The 15,744-nt window shown below is 44.5% G+C and overlaps 1 protein-coding gene and 1 long non-coding RNA gene across 2 annotated transcripts; one reads left to right on the forward strand and one right to left on the reverse strand.

Annotated features, from left to right (window-relative positions):
• Nucleotides 1-86: 86 nt before the first annotated feature.
• Nucleotides 87-3,182, forward strand: LOC134131241 (uncharacterized). Its single transcript, XR_009956641.1, has 2 exons — nucleotides 87-613; nucleotides 2,923-3,182. It is a non-coding gene; the product is annotated as an uncharacterized LOC134131241 (long non-coding RNA).
• Nucleotides 3,183-8,718: 5,536 nt separating this feature from the next.
• Nucleotides 8,719-14,683, reverse strand: rhcgb (Rh family, C glycoprotein b). Its single transcript, XM_037452014.2, has 11 exons — nucleotides 13,821-14,683; nucleotides 12,764-12,956; nucleotides 12,062-12,212; nucleotides 11,737-11,884; nucleotides 11,463-11,629; nucleotides 11,123-11,260; nucleotides 10,895-11,031; nucleotides 10,619-10,743; nucleotides 10,372-10,445; nucleotides 9,970-10,037; nucleotides 8,719-9,389 (listed from the first exon to the last, which is right to left on the reverse strand). Exons 1-11 carry the CDS (start codon nucleotides 14,041-14,043, stop codon nucleotides 9,350-9,352), a joined length of 1,464 nt encoding a protein of 487 aa, XP_037307911.2. The 5' UTR covers nucleotides 14,044-14,683; the 3' UTR covers nucleotides 8,719-9,349.
• Between the last annotated feature and the right edge of the window lie 1,061 nt (nucleotides 14,684-15,744).

Raw genomic sequence — 15,744 nt, forward strand, 5'->3', positions numbered from 1 at the left:
ATGGGAAATTACTAGTAATGGTGAAGTCTAAAAATAGGTTAATATTCTTATTATATAATATTCTGGTTTGAGATGCTTAGACCCTATTAAGAAACGAATAAATGTGCTTAAGAAAGATCTCTATGTCTTTCCTATATAAAAAACAAGCTTTAGTAATAACCTCCTTATAAATCAATATATCAATAATTTTCTATTTCCTATGTGTATTTTTAAGGTTTATTTCAATTATCCAATATAGCCTGTTTAAGTGCATTTGTTACTCAATAAATCTGGTTTGTGTTTGTTTTTATTTGCCCGACGTGTTCGTTTACACGTTACACCTCATCACGTACGACTCTACGTGGGTGTTTACGACCTGATTGGTGCGTAACTCCATCAGCTGATGGATGACCGGTGGGACGCACCGTGCTCCTCTGAGAGCGCGCGCTCCGCGTGGGCGCTCAGTCCACCTGTCGTCACCTTAATGGAGGACGATTCTTTTTTTTTTTTTTAAGTTGTTATATTTTGACGGATCGCCGCTGCGAAAATATGTCGATAATCGGGTTGTTTGATTAGTATTAATTCAAACATGCTGGATTTATAACGAGATTTTTCGAGGATGCAAAAAGCAGAGGTACTTGACAGATAGTATTTCCTCCGTGAATAACAAAAGGGAGACTGTACTGCTTGTAGTTTAATAACGGAAATTACAGTTTAAAAAAAAAAAAAAAACGAACTGTAATTTTACTGACTTATTTTCTGAATTGATTTTTTCGTGAAGCGTGAAACGAACTGAAATCCGATGAAGGCTTGTACAAACATGTTTTCCATGACACTATCAGTTGTGTATAAAGGACGAGCTGAATTAAATTAACACAGGAATAAAAAATATAAACATGCAACTTCACTATCAATTAAAATAATAGTACTCAATCTCTTAGTTATCCAAAGCAATAATTTGGAAAGCGCTTTAACTTTATTTCTAATACGTATTTCAAACATAAGTGCATTCACAATGCCATCTTTACCCCCCCCCCCCCCCTCCCCTCTCCCCCAAAAGCAAAAAGCCAGTGGAATCAGTGAAAAACCGATGAAGGTTTTGGGCAGCAACCCAAATGCATCTAAAAACTACAAAGGGCATCTATTTGATAAATAACCTGACGTTGAAGCTGAACAGGAAGCTGTGTGTGTGTGTGTGTGTGTGTGTGTGTTTGTCACCCTGCTCGTCTACTTGTGTAATGAGAGAACAGCCCCTCAATGTGACATAAACAGTGTTGTGACTGCTGGCGTTGTCCCGCGCTCACCAACACCAACGCTTGCATCCAGACTTTGAATGAGCTTATTAGAATGTCAAATGTCTCCCAAAGAAATAAGCTGTTTTTTACGAATTACGTTCAGATTAGAGGGGAAATGATGACGTATATGAGGTACATGTGTTTTGATAAAAGAAACAGTGATGCACGTTTAACAGAGTTCACAGACAGCGAGTGACCGTATGTGAGAGACAGGCTCACACGAGGCTCATCAGAGCTTCACACTGTGCCAGTTGGCGTTTTTTTTTTTTTTTTTTAAAAGCCTCGTGAGGAGGCAGCCGTTCCCTCTCTCACAAATCGCTCATGACATGACTGGCTGAAGACGATGCGAATCAGCAGTGGGAGGGGAAAGGTACAATGTGGCCTGGCTGCTTGGAAGTGGTCCTTAATGCTGCTGGAGGCCGATTCCCTCTGAATAACAGATGAAACGCTTCTTAAATGTAACTAAATATCCATTGGCACAACAGTTTTTTGTTAAAATCCATCTTCCCGCAGGATGAGAAATAGCGTGAAGGCTGGAATGTAATAAAACGAAACCATTTGTTTTCCATGGGCTTCATATTGTCACAACAACGGTGTCCTCGAGGTGTCTGTGTGCATCGCTGCAGGAATTCAAAGCCACATTCCAACAGGCTGATTTCAGGGTGATTTACCATTCAGCATTCATATGGACACAGGGGACTTGAACCGTGTCTGATGTGTGGCTGCTGTGTTACCCTTTGACCCCAGACTGTCTGGAGGGCCACGGTGACAGAGAGTCAAGGTCAAGGGGAAGGGGGATGGGGGGGGGGGCGGTGAGCATCTGATGGATTGAAGGGCTCCCTGTCTGGGAGTGCAGAACCCAGACTGTCCCAGACGTCTGTTTGAGGGGCTCCGTGTGTTGGGGGGGTCCCGTCTGAACCCCTTTTAGATCCCCACGTCCTACACCCTGTCTGCTCCATCTCACCCCTGTGGCCCTGCAGGGGGAATCGGGGACTGCTGGTGTCTACAATGTGGCGGGGTAACGGTTCCCAGGCCGGGGAGACACAGCTCTGAATATCACTAATCCTTTTGATGCCGACAAACCCAAATCGACAGCCTTAATTTACTCTTTTTGATTTACAATACGTTCTCTCTGTCTCACACACACACACAAGCGTTTGTCTGTGTATCGGAAAGTTTAACCCTTTGTTGTTTTATTTTTGGGTCAAATATCTTTCATTTTATCACTGTTATACTTAGATAATACATACATCATCGTAGATCATTAATATATGTGTATGTATACAATATAAGACAAAATAAAGAAAATCGCACTGCATAACTGTTGAGCCAATGAGTATGGAGCTAACCCTTTCTCCTTTTTTTCAGTTCTCGTTTAAAGTTTTCAGTTTTCATTTAAAATTCTCTAGGATAGTCTTTAATCAATATCCACGAAATGAAGCTTAGGCGAAAATTCAGTCAGGAAGACAGTGGACAAGCGTTGCCATTCCCGGTAGGCTCCCTCCCTCCATGGGGGCACACGGCCAGCTGATTAGGGGCGGGGTCAGGTGGTACCAGCCAACCAGATGTGGGTGATGTTACCGTAAACCAATTGCATCAGTGCTGGCAAACGTTAAACGACTGTTCTCTCGCTCTGCTGTCATTTCAGCGCGCACCAAAGGCGACCCGCCACCCCCCCCCCCCCCCCGACACCTCCAATCTACAGCAGTACCTGGCACATCAGGAAATTGGAGCAACTTATTCTCTACCACCATCACCAGTGTCTGGACTCCCAATGGGGGGGATATAGCTCGGCTCAGCATCCCGGCCCCTGGTCTGTCCTACGGCAGGATGGAGTCCATCCCCCAAATGCATTGCAAAATCAATATTCATGCATGTTATAATAAAGCAGTGTTCAAACTTCAACAAGTCTCTCCGGATTGATGTTATTATCTCCACCAAAGAGTATTTTTCCCCTCAGATGCCTTCATTTATTGACCGTTCAGAAGCCAAGATGATGCAGTGATCAGTAACAAGATGATGCGGCGATCAGTAACAAGATGATGCGGCGATCAGTAACAAGAGGATGCAGTGATCAGTAACAAGATGATGCGGCGATCAGTAACAGGAGGATGCGGTGATCAGTAACAAGAGGATGCAGTGATCAGTAACAAGATGATGCGGCGATCAGTAACAGGAGGATGCGGTGATCAGTAACAAGAGGATGCAGTGATCAGTAACAAGAGGATGCAGTGATCAGTAACAGGAGGATGCAGTGATCAGTAACAAGATGATACAGTGATCAGTAACAGGAGGATGCAGTGATCAGTAACAAGAGGATGCAGTGATCAGTAACAAGATGATACAGTGATCAGTAACAGGAGGATGCAGTGATCAGTAACAAGAGGATGCAGTGATCAGTAACAGGAGGATGCAGTGATCAGTAACAAGATGATACAGTGATCAGTAACAGGAGGATGCAGTGATCAGTAACAAGAGGATGCAGTGATCAGTAACAGGAGGATGCAGTGATCAGTAACAGGAGGATGCAGTGATCAGTAACAAGATGATGCGGCGATCAGTAACAAGAGGATGCGGCGATCAGTAACAAGATGATGCGGCGATCAGTAACAAGAGGATGCAGTGATCAGTAACAAGATGATGCGGCGATCAGTAACAGGAGGATGCGGTGATCAGTAACAAGAGGATGCAGTGATCAGTAACAGGAGGATGCAGTGATCAGTAACAAGATGATACAGTGATCAGTAACAGGAGGATGCAGTGATCAGTAACAAGAGGATGCAGTGATCAGTAACAAGAGGATGCAGTGATCAGTAACAGGAGGATGCAGTGATCAGTAACAAGAGGATGCAGTGATCAGTAACAGGAGGATGCAGTGATCAGTAACAGGAGGATGCAGTGATCAGTAACAAGATGATGCGGCGATCAGTAACAAGAGGATGCGGCGATCAGTAACAAGATGATGCGGCGATCAGTAACAAGAGGATGCAGTGATCAGTAACAAGATGATGCGGCGATCAGTAACAGGAGGATGCGGTGATCAGTAACAAGAGGATGCAGTGATCAGTAACAGGAGGATGCAGTGATCAGTAACAAGATGATACAGTGATCAGTAACAAGATGATACAGTGATCAGTAACAGGAGGATGCAGTGATCAGTAACAAGAGGATGCAGTGATCAGTAACAAGAGGATGCAGTGATCAGTAACAGGAGGATGCAGTGATCAGTAACAAGAGGATGCAGTGATCAGTAACAGGAGGATGCAGTGATCAGTAACAAGATGATGCGGCGATCAGTAACAGGAAGATACAGTGATCAGTAACAAGAGGATGCAGTGATCAGTAACAAGATGATGCGGCGATCAGTAACAGGAAGATACAGTGATCAGTAACAAGAGGATGCAGTGATCAGTAACAGGAGGATGCGGCGATCAGTAACAAGAGGATGCAGTGATCAGTAACAAGAGGATGCAGTGATCAGTAACAAGATGATGCGGCGATCAGTAACAGGAGGATACAGTGATCAGTAACAAGAGGATGCAGTGATCAGTAACAAGATGATACTGTCAGTACAGGGGCTCGTAGGCAAGGAGGGAGGACTCAGATGCGGAGTAATGATAAAGTAAAAGGACTTTAAGTCAAAACTCAAAATCACTCCAACCAAAAAAGGGCAGGACGGAGGAGAAAACAAAACAGACAAAAATCAGGGACGTGGACTTTGAAAACACAAACAGACTTACTTGACATGACGCAGAACGTCGACATGTAATGACTCCACATAAGACAAGAGACTCACAGGGCTTAAACACACAAGGGAGGTGCAGGTGATTGAACACAGGTGGAAAGGATCAGGCACGGCAGACAATCACAGGGGAAACAGGACAAGGCAGGAAGTGAAGTTACCCAGGGACACAAGAGACATTGAACTACAAAATAAGACAAGACAAGAACCCAAACCGTGACAGATACAGTGATCAGTAACACGAGGATACAGTGATTACACTCAGTCCAACAGTATAATGTATGTACCGGATCATGAGTGGTATCTAAACTACATCTTGCTCCTAAATAGACATTTTGAAGTAAGACCAGATGATCACAGAGAATAAATTACCTGCTGGTCTCAAACTACAAAGCTCAAACAAAAGAAAACAAATTCTGAACTTGAGGCAACCTTTCAGGGCATTTCTATTCTAGTTTATACTACAAAAAGCATTTTCAATGCAGGTTTTTCTCCATGTTTCATGGTATTTTTAGTCCCACTGTGAGCAGGCTCACAGCCGAACAAACATGAAGGGTTAATAGTTGTTAAGGTGATTGAACAGCTGTTTTTACAGCAGTAGCAGCTCCCTCTACAGGTAAAAAAAAAAATGGTCCCACTTCCATATCAGCAGAAACCTTCAGTACTTTATCCCCAACCCCCATGTTCCCTTTGGCAACTAACATAACCTGCCACTAACACACACCCACACACACACACACACACTTACACGGTCGCCGATATGAGGCCCCACGGACCTCCCGGGTGATCCGCAGTGGAGCGTGTAGCCACCTGTCAATCACCGGATTCCCGGCCGCCTTAAGAGAGACATTTCGTCTGGGACAACGGCAGCCCGTCCCTCCCCACACATTCTGCCTCCCCTAGCAACCATCGCCGCCTGACTGAGAGGCTTTGTCCACGCACAACGGGAGTCTACCATTGAACCCAGGAGCCTGTAGCAACCAAAATAAGAGGGTGCCAGAAAGGGGTCTTTTCTGTGAAACTGGGGGTGGGGGGGGTGAACGCTCTGTTCTTGTTCCCTTCGTCTGGGATTCATATCAGGGGCCTGAATGGTGTCCCCTCCTCCTTTTAAATGCTGGTGTAACGGAGCGTATGAAGGGGCTAGCGGCGAGAGGATGGGATCATGGTTAATCTGCTGTTCCTCTCCACTGTGGTCCGACAGGGACACTTAAGCAGCCTCTGTGGACGGTTAGTGGCGTGGGGAGGCCAGAGGTAGGAGGCTCATCAGCGGAAGGGAAAGAAGTCACGGCCAGAGGTGGCAGAGGTGGAGCCTTGGATCGTTTGGACTGTACGCACCAGATAAACAATATAAATGCACTACGCAGTTTAAAGGCTTGCACTCAATTGCAAGGCCACAAGCCACAAAGGGGTCGCAGCAAATGCATCAAATCTTATAAGCTAATCATCTGTTATGTAATGTAAAGCTACAAGTATAGCATACGTGTCATATAAAATTCTAAAAACCTCTCAAATCTAAAAGTATTAAAAATTGCATACTTTTTATATGCCTTCAATACATCCTGCCGCTGCCCTCACAAAGTATGTGCTGTAGCACACAGTGTTTATTTGATTGAGAACCGCGACATCATCAATAAACTGCATCTTGTACTTCAACCCTCTTGTTCAGATATCAGAAAAGCAAAATGCAAGGATATCCTGTTTTTTTTGGGTGCAACAATTGGGCATCAAAAAAACAGTCCAGATATAAACAGTCAGAGAGGTTTTGCCAATCAGATGCACCTGCTGTGAGGTAACCTTTAGGGGAAACTGAAGCAGCACAAAAGGTGAGCAGATTAAGTACAGAGAGAAAGGAGTGTGGGCTTGAATGGTTTATGACTAGTTCTATGGACTTGTGGTTTCTTTCAGTGGGAGCCTTTACTGCTCTCTTTATAGGGGAGTGAACACATATGCCTGAATATCCTCTAACCGCTGTAGATCCTCGTAACTGCAAAGTGAATTCAGGGTTTAACTGCGTAGTGACTGAGTAAAACTGTAAAACAATCAAATGAATACGCCGGCAACACAATCACCCTTAGACACGCAGTATCGCTCTCTTGGAATAACAGTGAAAAATAAGAAAACAAAAAAAGGCCAAACAGCCTCTGCCAGGTGCTGTGATGCGACCCCCCACGTTGGACTCCGTCCCCGTGATGATCTGTGCATTTTACATCACGAGATTACAAACTAATCTCAACCTACAAACAACACGCGGAGAAAACACACTTTCCCTGGTGTGTTCTTTATCATTAATGAGCGTCTGCGCGGCCCCCTGCGTGGAGCATGTTTTGTGAGGCTCCCATTCTAAGCTCTCGTCCTGCACCCTCTTTCCCACCCTCGCTTCCCCCCCCACCCCACCCCACCCCTGAGCTGCCAATCAAAGATCATGATTGAGCCCGGGATGGCAGGCAGTCAGTCATCAGCAATGAAAGTGAGGCCTCATTCTCTGTCTGTGCCTCCCTCTCTTCATGCCCCCCTTGCCTCCTCAAGTTTTTCCATCCCACTGTCTCTGTGTGGCGTCTTTTCTGCTTCCCCTGTACAGTTTCTGTTTTCCCCCCTCGTGCAAGTCAATCCAATCGGTGGTCACTGTCTGTCCAAAGCAGGGCGAGCGTCTTTGAACATTCGTTGCTGTGATGCCGCAAGGCGCCCGGCTTCCAGAGAGGATGGGCCCGTATCATTTATAAATAAGAGAGATTTAGTTTTAATAGGCCTCCGCATTTGCCCTGTAAGTGGCTGATGAATAAACATGAGCAGAGTTGGGACGGGGACTGCATGGGGGTAGGATAAGAAGAGGCCCGGTGTGTGTGTGTGTGTGTGTGTATTTTGGGGGGTATTGGGGGCAACGAGGGAGCCTTTCTTCCCAGCAGGGCTGCGTCTTGTTTAATTGGAGCACTTGTGGCACCATTACCTCCTTTACTCAAACACGTTACTGATGACAAAAGAAAACAGCACTAAGCCCGCCTTTGTTAGCGAGAAGACTGGACGAGGCGATGGATTCCTCGCTGCTACTCATGTGTGGGAATCATCTGCACTCCCACCACGAGCGGCAGCCTGGTTTCCATCAATGAGGAACACGGCGGACAGGTGGACAGAGCTTATGGAGATCAACGCCATCGTAAGGACACAATGGACCTCATAGGGAAACAACATTCTGCATTTAAGGACATAGTGGTCTATTTACCAAAAGATTATTTCTCATAGAAGGAAACTACTCCTCAACATTTCTATTCAGCAAAAACAGCTCCAATAGTCAGCATATGAGTCCACAGTGTTTCTCTCTCTCAATGAATTCAAATTGATGGACTCTGGCGCATGTGTGCAGCCCTGCCAGTGACCTTGCCCTTTTGCTACTCTTTGACCAGAGGTCACAAGGATGACGCTGTCCTCTAGTTTGTTTTTTAGCAACAGATTGTCCCGGGAGAGCAATCAGGGTTTGACCTTTACCCTCAGCCTGACTCCACGAGAGAGGGGACACTGACGGGCCTCTTGAATGAGGGAAACTACTTGTTTCCTCCTCTTTTAATTGGTAGGTTGTTTTTCTTTTGTTTTTTTTTATTCCATCAAGTTTTGCAAAATTTAATTAGAGAAAAAAAAGCATTTCTCATTCATTGAAGATATGAATTATATATCAGAAATGATTTAATTAAGTATTTACGGATCCTCAAAATTACATTACAATGAAATTATTTTTCAAGACAGCATGACTTATATATTTAAATTGGGAAAGTTTAAATTTACAAACAGCTTTTGACACAACCACTCATTCTCAGAACAGTAACGTGACATATTACTTAAACCCTCTTATTTGTATCTATACATAATACAAAACATTTGATAGACGGTTTATTTTGCACCAACAATTTCTCAGTAACTCCGGCCGTGAGCACCAATGGGTGGGGGCTCGTGAATAAGATACAAATAAAACACAAAACAATACAATTAAAAAATACATTATTTAGTGATTGCAACAGTACATTATGGGGTTTTGAAAGACACATATTTCGAGTTTATAGAATGTATGCTAATGCTAAATTAGGGTGTAAAGGGATACTGCACATATTCGCATTACTAAATTTAATACAAATGCAACAGCTCTAGCTGTTCATACAAACCTCTGCATTGTCTTTCAATGTGACCTGTCATAGAGACAGGGACGTACAGCAAAGTACATCTTGTGTAGGTCTTAAGCAAACAAACAACAAATTGATTGTTTTAAAGGAATATTTCTGTCTGTAGGAAAATTAAAAGGACCAAACAGATCACGTGTGATGAAGAGAGACGCCCATTAGGACGAGGCCTAGCGTGAGGTCGGTTCCACAGAGAAATTTGACTCCGCTCTGAAAAGAGAAGATCATCACGTTATTACTGAAAAAACCTCATTGTGGCTCGTAGTGTGTGTGTGTGTGTGTGTGTGGTGTCAAGCTTCCGATCAGCGTATTTTCTTCTTTGGCCTAAGGTTTGGCCTCTCGTTGTTCATGCATCCACTCTCTCTGTGCATGAACAATCAGGATCCCTCTGCTGGGTGCATTACACTGACTGCTCAGCATGTTCTAATAGTATCATTTTTATTTTCACAGTAAACAGTAAACACAGCCGCTAAGGTCACTTTGAGGAGCTGCACTGAGACAAACCCCTAGCACCCCCAGCGCAGATGAGCTTCGCTTCAGCATTTTGTAATCTAGCCCTCACCGAGTGACATGGACACTGCAGGCCCCTCGGGTATAAGATTTGTTGATGTTCCCCATCAATAAATCTTCACGACAAAGGTCAGAAACAGCATGAAGAATCACGTGTGGATCTGCTGCCACCAAGAGGACACTGAATGCATCACAAAGGCACTTCCTGTATGTTGTGCTTGGCGTGAGAAGAGCCTAAAGTGCATGACACAGATGTCAGATAAACCCAAAGGACACTTACACATCTTTGCTCCGCATGTGGTTGTTGTACTGGAGAATTGGTGGGATGTCCTCTTCCTCATCAGGGACCTGTGAGCAATTCAAATCTTCATTTAATGATTCACGGGTGGAATAACAACAAAATCACTCAAGATGTATGATGCTTTGTGCACTTGTTGTTGTCACAACATGGAAAACGAGGGACATGATGCTGGTAGGAACAGACTGAGGAACACAAAACAGTATACTGCTTGAAAACAAACAAAAAGTCTAGTGTGTAAAAGTATGTTTTCATATATACACACGCGTGAGAGCAAAAGATAAGTGAACATTGTTAAACTATTTTTTGTTTTAATGAATTAATTTACCTTTTTTTAATGTAATTGTCAGAACCTCCTTATTGTTGTAAAGAATACTTTCTCACCTCCCAGTACGCCTCATCGTCAAAACAATTGTCATCTGCGGGATCTCCCCAGATGGGCAGTCTTAAAATACAACCTGCGGAAAATATCAATTCATTTATTATCCCAACGCGCAGTCCGTCACCCACTGCATGCGAACGGAGCGGGCTTGTTAAAACACAGTACAATGTCACAGTTATTTACAGTAAATACTGGATCATTGCTTTTATGTAGTCACATTCAAGGGTGGTTGCAGAGGGAACTACTTACCGACAGCAATACCTCCGCCCACGCCAAAGCAGAGCGCCACACAGAGGCCCGCAGCCTGGTGGCCGCCCTGCCGTAAGGGTACCATGTCTTTGAAATCATCTTTGAAGTCAAAGGTGTTGATGAGCCTTTAACAACAAAAAGTGTGATATACATTTCTTTCAGAACAAAAGACTATATCAATATATTCATTTATTTTTCGGGTAATTGTGGTCATTTCTATTGAAAAAAGCAGCTACCTGACCTTGAGCTCTCTGTTTGTCAGCAAAGGCCACTCACCCCTCAACACCATAAACAGACTCCGTTGCAGCTGCAGCAGTGATGGCTCCCACGATGCCCCCGATGACTCCCGGCATGGCGTGCAGGTTGTGGATGCCACACGTGTCCTGAATCTTCAGGTGCTTCTCCATGAAAGGCTGAGAGAGAGAGAGAGAGAGAGACCAGTCAAAGAATAAGGAGGCTTATCCCATGATAGCTAAATTACAATAAACCTGATGAATACCACACCGAGAGGTAGATGTATCCCAGTGTGGAGATGATTCCACAGCAGAAGCCCACGATTAGAGCGCCGTAGGGCATCAGCATGAACTCCGCTGCAGTTCCAACCGCAACACCTCCAGCAAGAGTGGAGTTCTGGATGTGGACCTGGAAGCGTGTGCAGAAAAATGCCTCCGTTAGTCACAGAATGAATGAAGCACCGGTTTGATCCCTCTTTCCTGAATGATGTGTTTGCTGCATCGAATGAAACCGTGTATGCGTACATCCCCTGTAAGTTCTATTTCAAATACTGTTGGATCGACCCGATAGTTTCACATTTAACTGACAGTCAAACCAGGGTGGTCCTTACCATGTCTAGTTTCCCATGCTTCTGGAAGAGGCTGGAGATGGCGACAGTAGTGAGCACCGTCGCGGCCAAAGCCAGGTACGTGTTCATGGCCGCTCGGTGCTGCCCGTCGCCGTGGTCTGTGATGGCCGAGTTGAAGCTGGGCCAGAACATCCACAAGAACAGGGTGCCTACGCAGAAAGCAGGTTGCGCCTTAAACATCCAGCAGATCCCCGCTACCTCCAGAAAAGCAAGAAGCATGGTGAAAGTAATGGAATTGGGATTGGATTACGCTCACCGATCATGGCAAAGACATCCGAGTGATAGACGGAGCCGTGCAAACGGTCGCTCTGGTCCAGGTTGGGCCGATAGAGCATCCACGAGATGGTCAGACCATAGTAAGCACCGAACGTGTGGATCACCATGGAGCCTCCGGCATCTCTGGCCTTCGGGAATGTAAATGATGGTTGTGAATGAGCAGCTTAAAAGTGCAAAATCCATCAATCTGAGTCACAGGATTGAAGCATGAACACACAAATCTGAGGAATTGATAGGCAACATCATATATTTTCTCTTCCACTTTACTCAAACGATCGATGGTATCAAGAAGGATTTCAACTTACATGTATGATATTTAGGATAATGTATTCCTCCACAGCAAACAGCGTGACCCCAAACAGGGTCATAACCAGCAGCTGGACTGCACTGACTTTACCCAGCACCGCCCCGAAGGCTATCAAGCAGCCCGCCACACAGAAGTCAGCGTTGATCATGCTGAGTTGAGAGGGAAAGAAGTCAGAGAGACAATATAGAAAAGAGTTTTAATCCGCTCTGCCCAAATATTTGTTTTGATTGTAGTATATTTGGCGAGGGATGCAATAAATATAATTAGTGCATTTCGAGCACTGAAGCAGTTAATGAAACGGTCTTGTTTTCCTAATCTTTGTCTTTCTTTCACTCATTCTGCAATTATTTAGGTTGTTTGGCTGCATTTAACAACTATAATCTGCTCAGTATACTAAGTTTCTGTTCACGTTCCACCTACTGATTTTACAAAAGCCATAATCTACATCCTGCTAGTTAGACCAGTTCTAACAAGGTATTCATGTCTGTATTTTCCCATTGAAACAACATAGTACCGAGAATTTAAACAAAAGAACCCAAGCTGAAAAGCATTTATTTACTTAGTGGTGATGCTCACAGCTCCTCCTGTAGATTATTCTGTTGCTTTGAAGTCATTCATCAGAATTAAATAGAATAAGATGAAGGAATCATTCTAAAGAAAAACACCACCCTTTTGACTGAGAATAAAAGTGAACAATCACCTTTCAATTCCGATTTTGATCTTTCCGTCCGCAGGGTCCAGGTGGTGGAACCAGCCCTGCATCAGCAGCGCCCATTGGAGGCCAAAGGCTGCGATCAGGAAGTTGAAACCCACGGCGCCGAAGCTGTAGCGCTTAAGAAACGTCATCAGGAAGCCAAATCCCACAAAGATCATCACATGCACGTCCTGGAAACCTGGGACAGAAAAGCGTTAGACGGGAGGAGGAATTGTCAATCAATCAAGATAAAAGGTCTGGTTTCTGTAAAGAGTTGTTCTTCTGTGTGGGACAGCAAACACCCTTCCAGCAGAATACCGATACCACCGCAAACCAGCCCGCAATCCTTTACAGCGTAATACAGTCACCGTCTGACACGCCTCGGGGAACAATAGGTTCCCACTGAAACAGACCATGTTGTCTGCATGGAACATCAATGACAGACCAATTTTACTTTGCGCAATATTGGAGGATTTCTTTTTTTACAGCTCAATTAAGAAACACACGAGCCGAGCATCGCAGACCGGTGTCTTCCGTCCGGCCCTGGCCTGCGGGCCTCGTGTTGAAAAAGAAGATCTGAAAGAGGTCTTACTGCTCGCACGAATGTGTCAGCGTGTCCATTTATCATCTGACATCCCACACCACCTCTACGAGGGCCTCAGGACAGCCTGACACTGACACCAAGGGCTTTGTCGACGAATGCAGCAACATTCATCTATTTCGTTGAAACATATTTCTCCATTTCGACAACCCACGGTGTTGTCGTCAGGCTGAAACATTTTTACCCCGTGTGAATGCAGAGGGATAAACATCGCCGCAGGTGAACGGTAAACAAAAGAATGAAGGGATTCAGTCCCCGGAGGGAAATGTGCACCTCTGGGACGCAGAGCCTTGTCAGCTGGAATAAGCTGATATATGGATGAAGAAAAGATAGGTGTTAAGTTGAGAAGGGCTAATAATGAATAAGAACAAATGAACAAATAGAAATTGAAATACTAGAAATACTGTGAAAGAGAACATAAAGGAGAGAGAAACATTTTAGATTAAACATGCAATTACTTACTTGGATATCTGAAGTAGAAGTCGTTCTCTATGTCGCTTGTTATATTTTTTTGGTGTCTGTGCTCGACCCAGTGTGGATCTGATTCTTCATCGTAGCGAATGAAAACCCCAAACAAGATGATCATGGCTGTTTGCCACACGACGCAAACCGCTGGCAGGCTGATACGGACGTTGGTGTTTTTCTGACCGTCGCACAAGTCCCTGAAGCTCTGAACACAGCCCATCGTGTTTGGTTGGTCCAAACCTTTTGGCAATGAACGCTGTGAGAGCTGCAGCCGAACGGGTCGAGGTGGGCTGAAAGCGACTGTAAGAGGCCCAGAGGAGCGTATGCACGGCGGAGGATGTTGGCTGCTTTAATAGGAGGACACTCCCACGGTCACTCCCACCCTTGGTGGAGGGAGTGACCGTGTGTGAACTAGACTTGTTTCCCTGAAATGTAAAGTTCTTTTGATCTGAAGTTTTTACAGTAAAGGACGGAGATTTAACGTTGATCTCATCCTAATCGTACAGGAGACAGAAGTCGACTTGGACCTCCCGCTGACACACAGCTGACAGAAGGGCAGGGAGAGACACCGTCTCCCTTTAAACAAACACAAAAAGTCACATTTGTATTAAATATGAAGCTTGTATATATAACAAAGCCCTTTGCCTCAGTGGCTTAGTCCTCGTCTCCTCAACAGGGCGGATTCTGTGAAGCATCAACTGTAAATAATGTCTGTGACCCATTAGAAAGATGCACAACAGGTTGGACTCAGTTGACGATCACAGGCGCAGGATTCAAGGACAAGACTTTTTGTAAAAGCATACTGTAGAATCATCTATTTTAGTTCCCTTTTAAACCTTATATTTTGTCTATTTGCTTAATTAATCACCTAATTGCCACATTTGTGTAAAATGGTATAGTCATAAACTGTAATTCAAACGGTGTAATCCTTCTTAAAATCATAATAACCTCTGCGTCTCAGAGTTAGGAGACCGGATTCGTATCCTTCTCATGTCAGAACCGAAAATATGTCAATGCAGCCACCAGAATTCATTCAAGTCATTTTATAACACACAATAACTTGTTTGCTTAGAATCACAATCAGACTTGATTGTGACTCTTAAACTAAAGATGACTAAACTCAAGGGAAGGGTATGGCCCGGAAATGCTTGTCAGTGAACAGTTGCTGGGTAAACAGTGGTGAGAATGTCAAACCATCCCTTCCGTATGAAGGAGAGTGTAAATAATCCCTTTGTTCACATAGCGACTGCTATCAAGTCTTCTCTGTAGTTTCTTCACCTTTAGCTATGATGAGGTACTAACTAGAGTTAGTACAGAGTAAACTCTTGCTTCACTGACCACTATGCGACCTTTACATTAGAGAAAGGACGAGTGAATGCACACAGGCTGCTTAATGTAAATAGTAAGCGTGTCTGACCTGCGTGTCATATGAGCGAGGTCAGCGCAGTTGGAAAAAGCAGCAGCTCAAATGTCACATGCAGGACACCAGGTTCTCTTTCGATGAAACCGTGATGAGAAATGTGTTGGTTGGAGAATTTGTTGTCTCTCAGGAACTCTTGAACTTTCTCAAACTACTTGTTACCTCACCTCGTTCCCGAGGGCCTCCCGTCTTAGCAGATGGGACCCATAGATGCCTCGACTGGTCCTTATCCTGTTCCCTTATCTTTCTGTGTTCATTAATTCATTAAAGGGTTTTTCCTTACATTCCTCTGTCCTGGGGGTTTGTGCTGAAACAACACAGGTCTCTCTTTGAAGGGTGTAAAACTCCTGTTCTCTCCTTTTCTTTGCCTCATTAAAATGAGCAGGTTGAACTTACTGCTCGGCTCAGCACTGCTGCCTTGGAGACGTCGTTCTGGCACATGATGTTCTCTTCAGGGAAGATGAGGAGCATCTTTCCACCTTCATCCGAGTCCCGCCGTCT

This window comes from Pungitius pungitius, chromosome 6, assembly GCF_949316345.1.
Source record: "Pungitius pungitius chromosome 6, fPunPun2.1, whole genome shotgun sequence".
Taxonomy (NCBI): Eukaryota; Metazoa; Chordata; class Actinopteri; order Perciformes; family Gasterosteidae; genus Pungitius; species Pungitius pungitius.